The following is a 21,367-nucleotide window of genomic DNA, read 5'->3' as shown; positions in this document are numbered from 1 at the left end:
CGACAGTTTGGGTTCACAGTACAAACGCAAAAGCCCTGTAGCTGCTCTACATGGTAGAGTTACTTGAGAATGCTATCACGGGAAAAGGGATTTCTGGTGATTTATTTGGCGCTAATTTGTTTCAAATAACAGATTGCGGTTGTTGCTGCCGCCATCGTAATTATCTTGACAATATCAGCTGCCATGCAGCCAATAAAAATGAGTCCTGGCAGGACAGCTGCGCTGTGTCAGCTGAGAGTGATCCACCCATGGGACGCCACATCTCGCTGCACTCGTTCGGGGCGGGGGGGGGGGGGGGGGGGGGGGGGGTCTATTTAAAGGCCCTTAACGCTCACGCTCACTCTCCGCTCTGACATGTGCAATGCTGCTGACATGGCTGGTAGGAGAACCCACCTAAAGACCAACGTATTTTGTTTTGTTGTGAGATTAGCCATCCAGAAGAGATGATGATTTGAGACGTTACTACAAAAAACAAAAAAACAAAACACTTAACACAATCATATGTATGTGTTGTGATTTCCAAAGGGAATGGTAGATGATAGCAAGCTAATGACCTTGGCTAACACAAGGTGAGAAAATGCCCTTAAAAACTTTTTTTGAATTACAATTATGCTTGTTTGTCTGCACCAAAAGATGTACCAAGGCTGAGGAAATGCAGGACACAGTGAAACACTTAGGAATAAAAATTCAAGGCAAAGCAAACCTTCTTGAGGAACTTGGCGTTTGTTCCTGAAAAGATGGCTTCCCAAACTGCAAACTTCCAGATGAAATAAAAGACAGCCACTTTTTGCTTTTCAGCCATGAGACAACGTCACACTCCCGTCTCCTCTCTGGGTTTGCCGTCCCCCTCCGAAGCAGGTTGTTGGGTGCCCTCTGCTGGCCGATTTAGGGACTCGCACTCCGACGCGGTGGCGGGTGGAGCTTTTTCGTCAGTGGCGGTGAGCTCCTTCATTTTGTCCTGCGAGGGACTCCTGGAGCGGCTGCCGCTGCGACGACGGTGGTGCTTGGCCTTGTGGGGACTGGGACTGCGAGAGCCGGACTTTGTGAGGACCACAGTGCTGTCGTCCTCGGAGCTGAAGTCGGAGCTGTCTGAGGAGCTGGTGTTATTGCCGGATGTGGGAAGCTGGATCTGTGCATGCAAGATGGAGAGGAGGGAAAGTGAAAATTAGGGATGTTCGTCCCACTTTTTTTCAGACCGATACCGATACTCAGACCCTCAGTACTCACCAACACCGATACCAACTGCCGATACCAGTAGTACATTTTGACAAAACAAACAAAAAAAATCACTAAAAGATATTTTTAAACAAACACTTTAATTTTGACCAAAAAAAAACCAGCAGAGTCACTCTTCTATAGTCTTAACACTCAAAATAAAACACAAAAATGATCTTTTAGTTTAAGATTCACAATTTTGAAGTATTTCCAAACCGGTGAAGTTTTGGTGAAAAACTGCTGCAAGCTAGCGCCAGTTACAGGCAAGGAGGACTCACTTAACGTCTTCCCCCTCTGCCATCGGTCGCTTGTACTCGTCTGCGTCACGAGTACTCGAGTGCTTGAAAAAAGGCTGGTATCGGCCCGATACGATACCTGGTATCGGTACTCGCCCATCCCTAGTGAAAATAATTCAAACTTTAAAGTCAGAATTTTGAAAATAATGTAAGAATTCTGACTAAGACTTTAAGAATTCTGACTTTAAGTCTTTAAGACCAAGTCAGAATTCTGAGATTAAAGTGAGTATTCTCACTTTATTCTCACAATTGTCTTTAAAAAGTGAGAATTCTCACTTTAATCTCAGAATTCTGAGCATAAAGTCAGAATCCTGCCAACCTTGTTTTTCTCTTCACTGGCCCTAATCCTCTTCTGTAATATTCTGTTGGTGATTACCTGAAATGGTTCCGTGACACCCACGATGGTGCTCATGTTGTTGCTATAGTAACCCAAGATAAAATCTCCCGAGCCTTTGGGCAGTTCCTCTTCTGTAAAGGTTACCTGCAAAACAATTTGTGAGATATTCGTTAAATGTGAGCGGAAGCTTTCTTTTTAGTTGATCACAGCGCTCGGCCAGCGTACCTGATGTTCTTGTCGATGATAATCTGCTTCTTCTTGTTTGGCCCACACATATCCCACATAGTCCTTGTGGTGTTTGAAGCCCACCTGAGACAGCATAGGGAAAAGTCACTAATGGCTGGTACACCGTGTAGGTTTCTACTCGGTTTTATATGATCAGGATCTTTGGGTTGATTAACAGAATTGAAAAGGAAAAAAAAAGAAAAAAAAAAGATTCGAACACGATTTAATCAGAAGATGGAGAAATAAAAACTTGTATAGCATAGCAAAAATCTATGTATAATTAATGCCGATTGAAATGAATTAGAAAAAATAATTTAAACCCACAAAATTCTTCAAAAACGACTAACAGGTCCTTGTATATTAATGAAGAAAATATAGCATGAACATCAGCAGTCATTCGGAGGGCTGGGGATTTTGCTAAATATTTTGGCTAAATGCTAATGCTAAATACTATTGCTATCTTAGTTCGACGGCTGAAAACAAGTCCATAAACAATAAGCACAGTCTCGAATGTTGTTTAGCTGCGGCACACATTCACCCTTATCTACGCAAACTATCGACTCAATATGTGATCACATCGCAAGAATAGTTCAACTCAATGAGGAAAAGCAGTTAAGAGAATGGATGGATGGATGTTCGGTATGATCACAGTATATCTCATATCCTCGTTTAGCAAAAGTTTTGTACATCTGTCAACAATGTAATTACTGTATTTACGTTACTTTAAAACAGTGTTTCTCAATTCCGGTCCTCAGGCCCCCCTAGCCAGCCTATTTTCCATGTCTCCCAATTCCCAATGCAGCTGATTCCAATGACAGCTAATCAACCAGCTCTGGAGAAGCCTGATAACGATCCTCACCTGTGTTGCAATTGGGAGACATGGAAAACAGGCTGGCTAGGGGGGCCTGAGGACCGGAATTGAGAAACAATGCTTTAAAACAACACACGTCCATTTGTGATTGGCTGAATGTTGAATTAAAGAGATGTTAAAATAACATAAACAACACATACTCTAGCTATCTTTTTTTTTTTTTTTTTTTTGTGGTGGAAATAAAATTTATTACATTTATTAAAATTAAAATAATAATAATAATAATAATAATATATGAATACAATTTTTGGACTTTTTCGTCAAAAAGAAAAACAGACAAATGTTATTACTTTGTGTTTGGATGGTCAAGGACACGGAGGCGGAATTTCCACCTCCAAGAGCAAATTCTTTCCGTTCACAAGACACACGACATGGCTAAAAATAGATTATCTTTCGGGTTCACATATCAAGTATGGCAGCACAGAACGACCCAGGTGTGAACAAGGTTGTTTGCTCGAATGTCTTATTTTACGGATCCGATCAATGATGTCATTGATTGATTGCACAAATTATGACATTACAGTCGCTCACCAATTTTTCATAAAATACCAAATATCGGCTGATCGGATCAGTGTAATGTATGGTTTCTACCTTATATAGTCCAATCCAATCCCAGGAGCTGCGCGAATAGTTTGGTGCCAGTTTGAACTTGGCTATAGCATCAGCAATACTATTCCACTCATCCTCCACCAAGACTGAGACCAGGGGAACATCCACCTTGTAAGGGAACTGGAGAGGAAAGAAATCACAACTATTTGATGAAACAAGAAATGTGCGGTGCTGCTAATGTAAATCTTATTCCACCGCTGCCCTATATCAACAGCATAGCATTGTCACCAATATCATGTTCTATGTTTCTGTAATAATTTTCATACTAGTACTGTATATAGCATCTATTTAAATTTCTTTAAAATCAAATTATTCATAAATAGAAAAGTTAACAAATCACAAATAAATGCAGAGCAATGCAAATTATTATTTATATATATGCAGATATTAAAAAGCAATATAGAGTATTGAATTTTTGTACAGGCAGTCAGGTATGCTCACCTGCAGGGTAAAGATGGAAGAGACGGGTTTGTGGTCGCTGACGATGTATTCCATGTGACTTCTGTAGCAGTGCTGTGTTACTTTGGTGCCACTGGTCAGCCCCGGAACAGACGCATGCTTCCCACTGCTGGCAGCAGGCACCGTGGCCCTCAGGCGCCACAGGATACGGTCGGTCCAAGCGGGTTTACGTTTCTTTCCGCTGGGGGTGGGGGGGGGATGAGTCATGAGATGAAAAGACAGAACATCTCCTCAAATGAAGCTGTTGAATCAAATCTGATGGCGGCATTCTAGAGGAATGTGAATAGTGGCTAAGAATTAACAGCTGTCGCAGTCTTGTGTCAAACGTTATCATTTTAAAATCTGTATAGTGTGAAAGAAAATGTTCATACATTTATTGATGTCCAAATGCACCCCCCGGTTAGATGTGCTCTGACGCCACTGTAGTTGTTTGATCGGCAACACCAACCTTGTGTCATATACGTTTGTCCCAACATCAAACTTGTACGTGGGGGGGAACTTGAGGGGCCCCTCTTGGAATCCCTCCAACACCGTCTCACTGTCCTTTGCCATGTTTAACTGAAACAGTAATTATGGCGTTAACGTCACAGGTGATTTTCTCTGGGTCCCTCTTACACCCTCTAGTGGCGCCAACCATAATTACAGTATACCTTCACAAAATCTAACGTTAAGTACATTAGCATCAGCACATGAATGCTCAATTTTGATTGGCACCGTCACAAAAAATAACTGTTGGTGATATTATTTAGGTGGTCTTTGTAAATTTTTAAATTTAAATTTTAATTTTTCTTGTATCTGATTTCAGTAATAGTTAGTAGTACCTAGTATCAATACTCGCCCATCCCAAATAATAATAATAATAATAATAATAAAATAAAAAATGTAACTAATAACAACAACAAGTGCAGTATTTTCCTACATTCTGTCATTTTCGCTCAATTCTCCTATGAAAGATACAGTAAATATGATTTTTTTTCTTACCTGATCTTTTTCCCACAACATGGTCAGTTTGTTATTGTCAATGGCCGTTTTCACCACTTGCATTTCCATGTCATCAATACGGAAATTGAGATCCCCAAGCCAGAACACCACACTGTAATTCAATTTAATATTACTTTACACTCTTTTCCTGTAAATAAATCCTAAAAGCATATCCTCCCGACTACCAGGAAAAATATATTGTTGATTGAAGTAATTATTGTAAAATAATTATTGTATAATTATTGTTATTGAAGTAACTGGAATACTGCAAAATAAATTTTTGAAAAACAAAAAAGATTTTATTTTTAAGCTATGATGTGTCCACTACAGAGGACATTTTTTAAAACTGAAATGCTAGGCTCAAATACAGTTAAAATAATTCAAACAATACTTTAATGTGTTCTTAAGGGTCTCATAGAAAACATGCTAACAAGATTTAAAGCCTAAATTTGTTCAATAAAAAGTGTTATACACTTACTTTTCCTCTTCCCTAAAAAGTGCTTGCACTGAGGGAAGCCATTTTCTTTTATGATGCAATCAAAAGGTAGCAAAGCCCCGCCCCGACACATTTGGTATTATTGGAAAGCTCTGAATGTCCTCTATAGAGCACAAAATGAGTTAATTCAATCATGTGCAATGGGTTGGAGATATTCAGGTTTAAAAAGGTCCACTACAGAGGACAAATTTGAATTGTTGGTAGTCAGGAGGTTACGTGAGTGCTTGTGACCTACTCGTGGTCAAGGACACCAGAGGCCGCCTGGCCCTCAAACTGCTGCTGTTGCAGGATGCTCTCAAAGTCCTCCATGCGCTGATCCGAGTTTTCCATGTGTGCCGGCAGGTGGCAGTTGAGGAAGCAGATAGTGTGACCGAACACTGACATGCGGGCGCTGACGCCACCTTTGTTTCCCTACGGCACACAGACGGAGAGGAATTGATTACTTCAGATAAAAACAATTCAATCAATATAATCGAAGTAGTGGGGAATAACTAATTTTAAATATGTGAACTAGTTGTGTGTATGTTATTACTGCTATGTAACAGAAAATGTATTCATTGTTAGAGAATACGCAAACATAACTGTACAGCAGTACGAGTAGATGAGCGTGCGCATATTCTGCCCCTGTTCTCCCCAATGTTCCGCCTCATTGAATCACGAAAGACGCGTCAGTGTGTAAAACGTGTAGAATGTGCTGACGCCTGTCATGCACTCGGGACAACGGCAGGATTTAACTTAGAAGTCCGGGTTGCATAACTGTGCAGGCAGTCATTTAGACAAGCCCTCAGCAATGAGGACAATGCGGCCAAATTATCTGCATGTGCTTGCATGATTGGGATGTGCTGCAACGTTTTTTTTTGTTTTGTTTTTTTTCAACTGTAGTTTGCCTTTTGATTATTTTTTGTTTGATTGACTATCCAAATATTAGAAATATGGCTATCAGATCTAACATCACTGCAGATGTGCTTCGCATTGTGTCCAGTGAGTATACAGTATAGCTGAAAGAAACAAATTCATGATCACAATTTTACACGCCAAGCATTCTCAATACTGTTTTAAGTTGAAAGCATGCAGCTTGGTTCAATATACGCACAACTAGTCAGGATGTTTGTGGTGCATAAATATTGGATGTGTAACCATCCGCAGACAAAATCCCTCCATTCATTCTTCTGCTATACGTTTACTGGTACTAAGCCAAATTAGGCAAACAGAATATTAGAAACACCCCTCAGTATGATCGCAATATCTTATAACATGGAAGTATTTCTGAACAGGCTACATAGTCCCATAGCAAAGCTACACTGATTTAATATTAATATAATAAAAAAAAACACATGAATAAATTAATAGCAAAAAAACAAAACATCGATATATGTAATTTTGTAATTTTCAAAATTAACAATTAAAACAAACATTTGATACCATGAGTAATATATTAAAATACTTTTGCTCTCATAAGGTCCTGGACTCCTGGCTGATGTTTGTGGCAACATCATGGTACGACATGGGAACAAAATACAGTCTGTGATAACATTCGTTTTAGTTTTTCTTTTGCACTATTTTCGCTTTCGGCATTTTATTGAATTACCTGCTAATTTGACATTCATTGTCAGTTACTCAAATTTGGTTAAAATGTACTTTACTCTGTTATATTACTCTACATTTCACACTAGCTTAGGGGTTAGCACGGCTTCTCTGTCTTCTACACTTTTGTTTTTGTTTTTTTGTTGTCTTTTTTTTTTTTTATTTGGTGTGTCCCATGCTTATTATTTACTCTTCGTGTAGTGATCATAACTTTCATTAGTGTAGCTTATTTTGTGCCATGGAGGCGGGGTTAGTGACTCGGAGATGCAGATCTGCAATGTGGAAGGACTTTAGCTGGTGTGGAGCAAATTAGCTTAACACCTAGAAGTCCTCTGATACAGTTTTTCCCAAGCGGCCATGAAAGTAGGTTGGATGTGTTCTGTTCGATGTGGAGGCAACGTATTGGCAGGTGGCAGCTCCATGGTCAGACGTGTTTGAAAGCATTTTCACACTCAGGCAAATGTGATTATGTCATCAACAACTGTTAGCACAATTACCATACCATCTGCTGCATATATAGCTTAATGCTGCACACCCCTACAACAAAGCCAACAATCATTTTGTCACTCAAAACATTAACTGTAGCTCTTTTGTATCAGATCCCATTAAATCGTGTACGTAATGTTGTGGCTGCTGAGTGCATATGTAGGTTTTAGCCACACAACTGTCTGTCTCTTTTACAGTGTAATGCTTTCTCATATTCAAGTGCTAACGAGAGTACTGTGTGAGTGGTTGTCTCACCCAGTAACCCCCCAGGCCAGTGCGGGTGGTCTCCGTCTGGACTCCACGGAGGAAGGGCAGATGGTAGTACTTGGCAAAAACCAGCAGCAACACGCCCTGCATCCTCTGGGAGGTCACCTAAGGACAATGTGGGAGACATGGACAGTTATGAAAATCACACGCTTTGCATGATTCTGAAAAAGTTAAATATCACAGAGTGAAACAATGCAGCTTTATGGGTCAGATAGCACTTGAATTTCAATAAACAAATTGTACGTATCTCAATCTCAACCTTTTTTTTCCCCATTTTATTTCCCACAATTTGACACATAAACACACACACAAAAACCTCATATTCAGAGACAAAAGAGAAGAAAACAAACAAAACATCACCCTGCAAAAAATAAATAAACACATAAATAGATAAATAACATAAAGGGGCAAACATTAGAGTGTAATATTGAAAACCACATATATCCTAAATTATATTTCTATCTCTGTTAAGCAAACACCTCACTTCCTATTATGCTCAGAAAGTTTGTTATTGTTTACAGCTATTATCTTTTCTAAATTATACTGAAAATAAATCAGATTTTTAAAATATTTTAAACATAAATGTTGTGTTATTTTAGAATGAAAAATAAACATTTTACCCAACAATAATATGGTATTCAAAAAAGGCATACAGTTCTTTTCAAAAAGTCTAAACATTATATTCATAGGTGTAATTCCAAAAATAATTCCAATTTTCTTCAAGCAAAGTTGAACTGTCCTCCAGAACATGGCAATATATGGACAAATATAAAACAAATGTAGCAGATCCTCCTCTTCGACAGGATCATTTTCTATTTTCCATTTATACCAATTTATTTTATTTAAAAATAAATAAATAAGTTGAAATATTCTGAAGTATGACTCAACGGAGGTAGTATAAGCTATTTTAAAATAATACTTCCATAAAATTGGAATATTGAATTCGTCTTCCCAAACTAAGCAGGGTCTGTGAGGAAAAGTGCGACACCCATAGTATTTAAATACCATTTATATATTGTTATATTTATCTTTAAACCTAACAACCATTTTTGACCCCTTATTTGTAGAAGACAGACCAATTGCTTATTATTATTTTTGATGAGACAATTTTATTTTCCACGCCTTGGGGATCAATCCCAACTTGCTGATGCTCCTGAACCTCCACTTCAGTAACCACTACTTTACAAAAAACACATTAACCAGGCTGTTGCTCGCGGTCAGCCCACCCTGGAAGAAGACCGCTTTTCAGAGTAAATGCCACTTGTCTCACGGTCATTTGTTTTCTTTCTCTCTTCCTTGCATTTACACCATCTTATGCATATTTTGACATTTTTGAGCATCACGTGTACCATTCACAATGGAGATGCGTGAATAAAGCACGTGCATTGGTTAAAATAGAACAAGATGAAGTATTTGCATGTTATGCCAAGCTCCCCAATGGATATCTACTGTGATTTTTGCCCCCCCCTCCCATTCTCCTCCACTAGTCCACTCATCCCAACTGCGGGCCAATGAAGCATAATCACGCTGAGCCTGAAATGCCCTGTGGTCAGTAATGGATGCGCACATCTCCACGTGACTGAAGACCCTCTTGCTTGTGTTATTACTGGCTAGATGTACGACTTTGTTGCATAATAATTCCTACTGATCTGTAAAGTGGTCCAACACCAACAGTACACCTGCACAATCGAAGGAGCTCCAATGCAAGAGATATTCAAAACAAATATTTCATTAACACAATTAATTTTGTAGCTATAATGGTATAGAGACAGCTACCACTTTACAGTCCCCCCCCCCAAAAATAAAAATAAAAAATTGTGACTCTATGCAATCCTATACCACTGCAAACTACACAAATGTGAGCATTCCTTATACGTACACCACCGGACCAAACAAAAACTCCCCGATAGTTCCACAAACTTGACAAAAAGATAGCAACCATCCAGTGCAAGGATAATGATGTATTAAATATTAAATGCATTTGCGCTGTAAAAAGTAATGGCTCATTTTTAGTCTCCAGTGCTGCTGCATTGTGAAACAGAAATTAGGCCTCTTGTGCACTGTTGCTGATAACAGTCACAGCCAGCTATTGTGTAACGTTGGCTGATGTCCAGACGTGTTAACACGTTCATAAAACTTGGAGAGTATAATATGGGTTGGGCAGTTGCCGTCCCAGCACATGCACAGGCACATATTACAAAAAAAAACAACAACACACACACACTGGAATGACCTTCTAATTTCATTAAAACATTTGTTAATTTATTTGGGGGTTTTTTCACGTGGCGGTGTAAAGAAAGGTCTGAAAGTGGCTGGTATTTAACTCATTCTCTCCCAAAAATGTATAAATATTAAATACGTTCTATTTTAAATATTACCATGCTCCCAAAGATGTATTTATACGTTTTTTATGTGTTTGTATGCAGGAGCATACACAAGGCTTTGATGCAGCCTCTGAACTGAAGAGAATGCTTGAAGCAATGGTAGTTATTACAAAAACGGCCAGCTGGTGGCAGCAGAGTATAAGAGATCAACCAGGGCCATGTTGCAATGACCACTTTTCCCCACTGTTTTAAATATGGAGCCACAACGCTGTCAATAAGATTTGGTATTGGAAAAAAAAATGTCATTGTAGAAAAAGCTGCAGTGGCATTGAAACAAGTATTGGCATTGTAAGATTTGTGAATAATGATGAAAGCTATATTCTAATGCTTATTGCTGAAAAACGGTAACAGACAGAAATATCCTTTTTTTTTTCCTGATGAAAGAAGAGACTCTAATGTTTCTTTTGGTAGGTTTTTATAAGGATAGAACACAATATTCTGTGGGCCTTGAAAAATCAGTCAAAATCCAGTAAGTCAGCTGAGAGCAAAAGGGGTTGCTTCAGTCAAAATTGCTGGGAGTGGATGAGTTAATAACTTAATGATTAAACAGTAGATTGTTGCACTCTTCTCAGAGTGCAACTCCATAAGGGGGTGCAAATCGCCCAGCCCATTTCTCATAGGCTACCGAACATACCAGGTTCAACATCCACACAAAGTGCATGCTAACATTATTTCACAGAGACTTCACCTCATGTAGCTGACCAGGAGAGTTGGAAGACATCAGCATTGTTGCCAGAGGCCCATCAACACTGACAACATTCTGATCCAAAAATAAAACAGCACCCTGGGAGACATTTGTCTCACTCTTTCAGCTCGACAGCTGATTCACGCTCACATAGACGATTACGTCGCTTACCACGCCAACAGCACCAGCAAACATCCTTTCACAACAGGATACAGGAAAAGCAGCTGCTTGCAACGGTATGTCCTGTTAAAACTCGCAAGCTACGGAAAATGTCGACACGCAAGGTAGCGCTTAAGAGGATTCGTTTTTGTTTACTAATTGTAGCGTTACAATGTTCCATGTTTAAGATAATAATGTGATGTATAGTCAATATGATATTCGACAAGATAACTGTGACAAGCAAAACAATTTATGAGAAACAGTACATTACATGAAATGCAAGAAATTAAAGTAATCTGCCTTTATAACAATAACAATACTTGAACGACATTCATGACAGTGATTTTACTTTTGCGATTTTAATTCACTGTATTGAACTGTGATGCGTTTCTAAAACTGTATTTTTGTTTTTCCGAGTATTTCTTTTGTTTTAGTTTTTTTGAGTATGTATTTTTTCAAATAATTATTTTTCTGAACATTTTTTTCTATTTTTCTGAGTAAATTGTTCCCCTGTTTTTTCTGAGTATTTTTTTTCCATTTTATTTTTTTGTAATAATTATTAAAAAAAAAATTACTCAGGAAACAGAACAAAATATTCAATAGAACAGAAAATTAAAAAGAAATACATACTCAAAAAACTAAAGCAAAAAAAAAACAAAAAACGAAATACTCGGAAAAAAATGTGATTGTTTTTCTCCTCAAATACCTCATAAGTTATAATTAGGTAAATTTAAGATTTTTTCAAAAATTTATACTGCTGCTCAGTGTTATTTTTACAAATTATTGACCAATCTAAAGTGCTGAAAATGGGTTGCTCTTGATGAAGATGATGGTTAATGGTTGAACAAACATGTTGTTTTGGGGTGTCTTGAAAAGTGACTATTTTTGAGCCCCGTGATATATTGGGTATCCAGATAATTGAGCTAATCATAAAATGAAGCATCCAAAAGAAGAAAATAGGCACACAGGCACACCGGGAGACAACGTCAACTTGACTGTGCCCAATGAGCCTGGTACAGAACGGAAGATAGCGGACACGCTAACATTACACGCTTGTTATAAATCATCACTCTATTTGTTGCTCGGGGAACAAACTGAGTGGAGACAGCAGCAGCAGCAGCACAGAAAAAAAAATGCCATGAGCACGGACCTTATCAGCCATCACGTAATGCATAAGAATGGAAGCCAAACTGCATTTTTAATCAGCGAGCACATGTTCCTGACCAGAAACTATTACTGACCAGCACGTATCCAAAGGGGCTGAGTCTCTCCATGCAAACCTCGCTCCACTGGTCCGTGAAGAGGACATCTTTCAGCCGTTTGTTAATCATAGAGTTGACTTCCTGCAGCCTTGGAGACACATGACACAATACACACGGGTCAGCAGGAGCAAGCAGAAGAGCCTTTGATCGTCTCATGGATTAGCATTTGTGACACGAACAATAACTGCAGTGCTCCGTAGTCATAACTGTCTGTCAGTGGAAACCTGGACAGAACTGTATATGAGCAAACAGGACTCACCCGATGATGTACATGTCGGTGTTCCCATCGCCTATATTCAAGCCCAGCAAGGAGGTGATGTCATCAGGAGGCGTGGCTGAACCCACGTTCCAAGTGATGATGTGCACCCTGTGGGCAAAGACTTATTTATTTCCAACCGTTAGCAATGATGTAATTCAACTGATTTCAACTCTACGTCTAGCATCTATAGTGTAATATGACTTAGCTAGGCAGTATTTGTGTATGCAGTTTAAGTGTGTAGCTGAAAGAAATCTATAAAAGGTGAATCATTTGGGAATTCTGGCACTTATTTACAAACATCAAGGAGGATACAGGGTTTGCTCAATCTAATCTGTCCACAGAGCCAACGACTTGTGGTTGAGCTATTTTGCTGTCCTTTTGTGCATGTTTAACTTAAAACCGGTTTGACGTCAGTGTTAAGTTACTGTTGTGCCTTTATAATGTAGTGGCATCTCTGTGGTGGTCAGGGAACTTGCCTGAATTCCTCCATAGTCTGCGCCTGAGTGTCGGCCGTGCCCGCGACAGACAGAGCTCTGTGGGCGTGAGGGTACAGGTGAGGGGGCACAGCCTTGCTTAAAGGCGGGTGGGGCACCGAGGCGGCCCTGACCGCGTGGTGCCCCGGACCTTTTGGCCCGGCTTTGATGTGTAGGCCGGGCCGGTCCCCTGAGGGCCTGACAGGTGGGCTGGAAGCAGCTTTCGTATGGCTTGCCGCGGCGCCATCGGGATCGCATTCGCCCTGGTTATCGCCTCGTGTGGGTTCACCATTGGGTTCGCATACGTCCACAGAACCTTCCACTCTGGCGCTTCTCTGGGGCCGCCGAGGCCTGGCAGTAGCAGTGGGCGGCCCCGTGGTGGGCTCACATGTTGGATCTGAAGTTTGTGCTGCAGTAGTTTGAGATGTTACCGTGTCTGCTACTTCAGTCAACTCCTCTGTTGGCGTCTGGTTTGGGACGGGGTCGTCTTGGTCCATTTCCTGTGGTCTCTGTCACACAAAGAGGGCACAAATTAAGCAGTGTTTGCATTTGAAGAATTTGTAGAAAGATTTTAACAATACCAAACATTACCAGCCACTGTAAATTGAGCTTACTTTGCAAATCGAGTTGACCCAACAGGATGCCTTACTCATTGAGACTCACCCCTTGCAATGTCTAGTTCAAAACCTTGGAAACCCATTATTGCAGCAGCATAAATTGCAAAAGGACACCTACCGTAAAAATAAATAAATAAACAAATAAATAAATAAATAAATGAACGCATGAATAAATCCATAAATAAATAAATAAATAAATAAATAAATAAATTAATTAATTAATTAATTAATAAGAGCTGTTAAACGATTATTTTTTAAGTCAGATTAATGACATTTTAGAATTTTGATTAATCATGATTAATCACTAGGGATGTAACGATAATGGTAATATCGTGATATCGCGATATTAAAACTGCCACAATATATTGTTTGTCTTCATGTCACGATATTAAAAGCAGCACATCTGTTAAAAAAAAAAAAAGTCAGGTTGATTTCCATTTGTGTAGTTCTAGCACCCTCTGGTGGCTATTTTTTATTTATTTTTTTTCCAGCGCAGTTTAATTTTCACAGGGCATGTTTTGGCCCTTCTTATGTTTAAAAGCCACGATAATGGTCAGATGAAGGGAAACATAACATGCTTGTTGAACAGAGTCAAAATTAGTACCTCAATATATTATATATTTTTATATATAATATTTATATTTGTCATTGCTGTAATGTACAAAAACACAATGTCTTTTTTTTTTCTTGAGAGAGAGAGCGAGAGAGAGAGCGAGAGAGAGAGAGAGAGAGAGAGAGAGAGAGACAGAGAGAGAGAGAGAGAGAGAGAGAGAGAGAGAGAGAGAGAGAGAGATAGAGAGAGAGAGAGAGAGAGAGAGAGAGAGAGAACTGTGCACATGGCACACCATCAGTCCCCTCTTGCTTAATGTGTCTACCTTTCCTGCAGTAACCAGGGAGATGCTCGGTCACTTCCTATCGACTCAAAGCACCTGACAAACACTTAACACACCAACCACAAGGAGAATTGCTTGAGCCAGTCCACAGTACAAGAAGACACAGTAGCTACAGCCAGAAAGGCAATAAAGGAGGAATTTTAAAGCCCATTTAGTCAAGCAAAAAAAAATAAAAATCCATGAATAATTCCATCCCATGCTGAGGGATGACAATGCCAAGACATAATTGAGATTTTAATCATAACCAAGTACAAGTTACAATGTATCTAAGAATAATGTGATGATCCTGATAAAACAAGATGATATTCCATAAAAACGATGACGTTAAGATGCAATCCAATTTCTCAATTGTGATATCGCCTTCACAAATGATGACTAAAAATAAGACATGGATTTCTTCTTGTGGATGAAACTTCAAATTAGAAAGCTGTAACAACCTGACCCCGATCCATAATTCTGTGTGCATCATCATTATTATTATTATTATTTTACTGAAGTCACTTGTCACTTCCTGTCCAACCAAACTAGGTAACAAATGATTAATTGAATAAAAATAAATAAATAAACAACAGCACTGTGTCACGATTACACATGACCTTGAAGAGAAGGTGACCGGGACTTGGCTTTTATCTTTGTCTGGGAGCAACGTGTTCCCATGCTCCATGTATGGCTCTTCGGGGAGGGCTTTAGAATGGAGGGCAATTCAACCGTGCTCACGCACGTGGCAGTGGGACAGTGGGTGGGTCCAAAATGATAAGAGGAGAGGCGGACAGTTGAGCAAGACGTCGTCCCATTTTTGTGGCTTCTTTGCGGCATAAAATGCTTCCTTGGGGCACTGTCTATTTCTCCAAGATTTAATCCGCCGCTCGCCCCTCTCTCTTCCACCATCTCTAATCCTCACTCTCCCCTTCCTCTGGTGTTCCATTTTATCTAACTTCCATGCTTTCAATCATATGACTAATTGTCTTATCGAGCTGCTGTTTGACTTTCATCTCCTCTGTGATTTTTTGGCTCCTGTAATCTCACCACAGAAAGTCAAATTAAGACACCGTTTGCATCAGAGGTGGAAGCGGACTCAAAAGCAGTTAAGACTTTTTGAACATAATTGACAGGTATGGATAATAAAACAGTACCTGTAAAGTGTCTAAAATATGGCGCCAGACCTTAGAAATCCTACCTTATGCACAATGAAGGACAAACTGACCAAATGAAACACGAACACGTCAGAAGGACAACCTGAGGTCACATGGAAGCTAAGCCGCACACAGGAAAATAAACATTCAGTACAGCTGATCTTCCTTTTTTTTTTTTTTTTACAGCTAGAGTAAAAATTATTTTCCGCGCCGGGAACAGTCAGAACAGATTTGCGTTTCCTATTCTGCTCACGTCCGCAGAGGAGCGAGCAGAACAATTTGATCATAACAAATGTGTCATGGTGTTTACATGTACCCGCCTGAGGGCGAGACGATAGAGGAACTCAAGGAACGAGCTCCATCTAGTCCTGTGTAGACCCCCAGGTTGGTTTCTGACAACATCCATAGCTTTGAATGACTACTGATGGTTTTATTTTTGAGTTAGTTAAGGCTTAATGAAAAGTCATGTGCACAGTCTGATAACACGCAATGCGATTTGTATCTGAATTTCTCGTGCCTAACTGAGATGGGCAACTGGCGGTCGATGAGCTGAAGACTCGGAGTAGCCTTCTAAATATTTTTGTACATGTAAATATTTATTGGGAGGATCACTTATAAGTTATAATAACAGTGGCCACCACTAGGTGGCAGACCGCTTAAGATAGCCTCAAACTCCCAACCAAGAAATTTGTGTCTTTGGTAGCACATTATAAATCGCCACTACATCGGTCTCAAAAAAGTACACAAATAGCGACCCCCCCCCCTACAAGAAATGCTGACAGTTTGTTTGAAGCATAAGACGAGTTGCAAAAATTTGTGTCTTACAAAAACATGGATGTATTTTTTAACCCATAATAGTGTTACAAATATATATATATATATATATATATATATATATATATATATATATAGTGCCTTAACTGGACTTTTATGGCATCTTTGAATGAAAGTTTTTATGCAAGAGAATTGATTACACAGGGGGAGGGGGGAATATTCTTTTATGCTTTTATGCCTTTGAAGTTGAGACGTTTATATATGCATTATTTTGAAAATTAATATGTTAAGAATAAGATACTCTTATTCTGTACAGTGAGTAGTTCAATTTAAAAAATTGCACATATTTTGTCTTTATTTAAAATAGTGTTTTTGTCATACATCTGATTCGGGAGTATGCGCTCCTATGTGGGCCACCCAGTTCCACTGATGAAAAATTGTGGCCTCCTCCATTGTTTACGTTGTTCACCCCTGATTTACACATTTTGTGAAATCTTTTCACAAATAAAAACTGAGCAGTTACTGTAATTGGTGTTAAGATGATAAAGGGGTCTTAGGACAAATGTCTCACAGGGTTCACGGGACCAAAAAGCTTTACACTATTCATGAAGCGTCCAATTGAGTGTATACAGTGGAGTCACACTGTCATGTGCAAGTGTAGTCTCCAACAGTGGCTATCATGTTTGGTCCACATCGCCTGGTGTTTCATTTTGACATCACAGCCAAAAGAGAGTGGTGTCATTTAGGCCCTCCAGGGCCATATGTCCCTGTGAGGGGTGGTGGGGGCACCAATGTTGACCTTCACGCTAATGGCATGCTGCCACAGTTGGAAATGTTTCCTCCAGGTCCTAGAACTCAAACCCACGGCAACCACTCTGATGATCTTGTGGGGCGTTATATTCCTGATCAGCCACAGATTTAGCGATAGGATGTTATTTAGTTAATAATACAGAATAAATATCCACCAATTTATCTTCTATCCCACACATGATTACTAACCATTCACACTCACACTCTTCAGGTATGATAATAAAAGTCAAATCCCGTGGTACACTTTACAACATCCACAGACAATGGCTTATTGAGACCGAGATCACGTGACTGTTGGGAAACCTGATAATGAAGTCGAAATGATATTCACCTGGGTGCAGGAACTAAAATCCACAGTATAAGTGGACTGAAACTTGAGCTAGAAGAGTCTAATTTATGTACACTCATGTCTGTAAAAGGCTGAGCAGCCACAAAGGAGTCACTTCACTGCCTACATGTTCTTTCCTGTCAAGACCAAAGCAAAAGCGTTGCACAAGTATCACTTTTTTTTTTTTTTTTTACGTCTGAGGAAGTGAATGAGCAACATCAAGGCCAATTCAACTCAAATGAAATGCACCAAGCACACACATGAGCACCTAGTAAGATAAAAAACTACAAATTGAATGTTTACATGACATAAGAGAACTTAATCGAGCACACAACTGTAACACCTGACCAATGATACAGTACATAATGCAAATATGTCCTGTCAGTTCCACATTAAGCAAGACCCAGAGTGTGACCCCGGGTCAGAGCTCATTTGCATATCGCAAAAGAAATGACTCACGTCTCCTGCGGGTACGTATTCATGCGGCCTAATTACTGAAAGGCTTCAAGGACATTTGAGCGATTGGACTGAGGATGAGAGTCGCTTGTTTCCCTGTCGTGCTGTCATGATGCTTCTTGAGTGCGTGTATGTATTATATATATATATATATATATATATATATATATATATATATATTTATGCAAAAAAAAGCTTGACCGGTTGATGGTAAAAGTATATCAGAACTGCTCTTGCAATTAATATGAAAAGATATTTGAGCATTTAATTGATATGTCCATGTCCTAGTAGATCTTTATCCTCACAAGTAGGACAATTCAACACCCTAAATCAGGGGTCTCCAAGTTCAGTCCTCGAGAGCCCCTATCCAGCCTGTTTTCCATGTCTCCGTCCTTCAGCATGGCCGAATCTAATGATCAGTTCATCAGCAAGCTTTGCAGAAGCCTGATAACGATCCCAATCATGAATCAGGTGTGTTAGTGGAGAGAAACATTGGAAACAGGCTGGATAGGGGCTCTCGAGGAACGAACTTGGAGACCCCTGCCCTAAATGAATGACTGTCTTAGCAACATTTTTTTTCCACAGTAGCAAAACATATACTAGTAGTACAACTACAGTAAATGCTACTAGTGAGACAAAACTACTAGTGGGCATTTGGGTGCAACAAGTAGGGTTTTGGAGGTTACTAGTGCATGTCACATGCCTATAGTTGGGCCTAGTAATGGCACTAGTGGAAACTGGCACTAGCTCAATAAACCTCTGTGTGTATTTTACACCCTCCCTAAAGGGTTGCCTATTGATGCCACAAGATGGCATCACTAATTAAAAAGAAATTCCTCAACTCACTTCAACATATGTGGATAAATGGCGCACAAATCAGTGATTAGGTGAGATTTTCCCAAGATAACGGATGATAAGTTAAAAAGAATGATCTTCTAGTGAGGACAAGTGTATGGACCTTAAAAAGGCAGTATGCAATTTTCAACAGCAGTGACAAAAGATTTTGTCATTTTAGTTAACCACAAGTCATTTTCACTTTAAAGTAGTACATGATAAGTATGTGAGCTGACTTGTTACACCAGAGAAGCACATTTTTCATAATGGCACATCAATGTAAACGTTATTGGTGTGTCCGTGAATGCACGACAAACGTAAGTAATAACATCTTACTTTGATTGGTTCATTTTTTTTAAATTTTGTTGTTGTTGTAGTTTCTTGTGTTAAAATTGAGGTATAAGATGGGGCAGAAACAGTTGATTTCTTTCTAGAGATAATATTTATAATGATGACAAGATGCAAACTGGATAGCAAACATATCAAATGAATGCTGAAACAGCTTTCTATCTACAGTACTTTTGTGTGTGTTAAATGAGTTCATGCGGAAGCTTGTATTTAGATGTGAACGCCAACAAAAGCAACACATCAGTGCAATTGTCATGCACATAGACGAGACACTGTTACAGCATAAATACAAAGATGACGTAAGCACGCCTGCGGGTGTTTATATTCGTCACTCACCTGTTTTGTGCTGATTTTAAAAAGCTGATTGTTCTTCAAACGTTACAAAAAATAAAAAAATAAAAATAAAAAGCTTTCTCAGGTTGACTCTAAAAGACAAGGTTGTTGGCGACAGCATCGGCATCCCAGCGCCCGCTGTCGTCCTCGGCCAGAGGGAGCACAGGAGGTGGGGTGGATGCTGGAGACACACGGCAGGCAGCAGGCTACATCTCTCGGACACACAACCACAACCTCCTCTCTCCTCCTCCTCCGCCTCCCGCTGAGTTAAAGAGACACAAGCACCACCGTGCTACCACCGAGCGTCCTTCAAACCAGCCTTGTTATTACCCCGCTTCCGGAAACCGCCGGTGAAGGACACTCGACTACAACAGGCGAGTGTGACTGAACGGCCAAGTGACACCTTCTACTAGCGTTTCACAGGCACGACCCCCACCCCACGCCCACATTCAGAGCCAACACCAACGGCTTCTGTTTGTGAGTGGACCAAACGCCGGCTGCTGGGACATGATTGGACCGAGATAAGATAAACTCAAGGGGCTACAGCGGAGAATTCAAACCGCACCGCCCCCTGGTGGTCACAGAGGAGAAGTGCACAAGCAGGAAGAGCACAACCTGGTTAAACGGACACGCAGGGGCGTATTTAGTCATTTGGGGTCACACTCATATGGGGCCCCAACATGATCAGAAGTTTTATTTTCATCTGTACTGCATCCTCTTCTGCAGACATTGCAGGGCTACTGCAACTCTTACTGCGGTCGGTTACACATATTCGGCGTCACTTTGAAAACATTTGAAATTGAAACTGTAGTTTTGATAAAAAAAAAAAAAAAAGTTTGATTACCTCTCGCCTTCTCCTCTTTTCTGCCCCCATTGGGTAACGCCGCTTCATTTTCCTCACAACCGCGCCAACAGGTTTGTTTTGCTGCTGTCTTCCTGAATCAAGTCCGCACATGTGCAGTGGAATAGTTCCATGCATGAGAAGGGAGGGGGAGCAATTAAACAATCATAATAGATTAGATTTTGATTTTTGTTGTTGTTTTTGTGTGTGTTCAAATTAAGACAAAACAAATGTTTTTGCTTTAAATCAGATAAAAATGTATTGGCACATTTTTATGAGAAGTTTCAAGGCCACAGACAATTGGCTGTGTTTGCGAGATAAAAAAAAAAAAAAAAAAAAAATCTTTTTGTGATTTTTAAATAATTTTGCCTCACGTCAGGTCTAACTTGAGGCCCAGGGGGCAGTATGTGGCAACGTCATTAGTAGGCTATTGCTGGATTTATTTATTTTTTTCCTTTTTTTGGGGGGGGGAAATCATGTTTTTATTTCAATTCTTCACCAAAATTGCAATTGCAAATTTTTCGAAAAAAAAAAAAAAAAAATATATCCATCCATCCATCCATCCATTTTCTTGACCGCTTATTCCTCACAAGGGTCGCGGGGGCTGCTGGCGCCTATCTCAGCTGGCTCTGGGCAGTAGGCGGGGGACACCCTGGACTGGTTGCCAACCAATCTCAGGGCACACAGAGACGAACAACCATCCACACTCACACCTAGGGACAATTCGGAGCGCCCAATTAACCTGCCATGCATGTCTTTGGAATGTGGGAGGAGACCGGAGTACCCGGAGAAGACCCACGCGGGCACGGGGAGAACATGCAAACTCCACCCAGGAAAGTCCGAGCCTGGACTCGAACCGGAGACCTCAGAACTGGGAAGCGGACGTGCTAACCACTCGACTACCGTGCCGCCCCAAAAAAAAAAAAATAAAAAAAATAAAAAAAAAAAAATA

At 39.9% G+C, this 21,367-nt stretch overlaps 1 protein-coding gene across 1 annotated transcript; it reads right to left on the bottom strand.

Moving 5' to 3' along the window:
• Positions 1–298: 298 nt before the first annotated feature.
• On the bottom strand, positions 299–20,105 carry inpp5jb (inositol polyphosphate-5-phosphatase Jb). Its single transcript, XM_077522544.1, has 13 exons — positions 19,578–20,105; positions 13,052–13,557; positions 12,576–12,683; positions 12,296–12,404; positions 7,815–7,931; positions 5,725–5,900; positions 4,994–5,105; positions 4,461–4,570; positions 3,995–4,193; positions 3,536–3,673; positions 2,074–2,157; positions 1,888–1,992; positions 299–1,129 (listed from the first exon to the last, which is right to left on the bottom strand). Exons 2-13 carry the CDS (start codon positions 13,543–13,545, stop codon positions 812–814), a joined length of 2,070 nt encoding a protein of 689 aa, XP_077378670.1. The 5' UTR covers positions 13,546–13,557; positions 19,578–20,105; the 3' UTR covers positions 299–811.
• Positions 20,106–21,367: the final 1,262 nt, after the last annotated feature.

The sequence above is a fragment of the Festucalex cinctus genome, chromosome 5 (assembly GCF_051991245.1).
Source record: "Festucalex cinctus isolate MCC-2025b chromosome 5, RoL_Fcin_1.0, whole genome shotgun sequence".
NCBI classification, from domain to species: domain Eukaryota; kingdom Metazoa; phylum Chordata; class Actinopteri; order Syngnathiformes; family Syngnathidae; genus Festucalex; species Festucalex cinctus.
The sequence above is the reverse complement of the archived record's forward strand: the minus strand, read 5'-3'. Positions and strand labels throughout refer to the sequence as shown.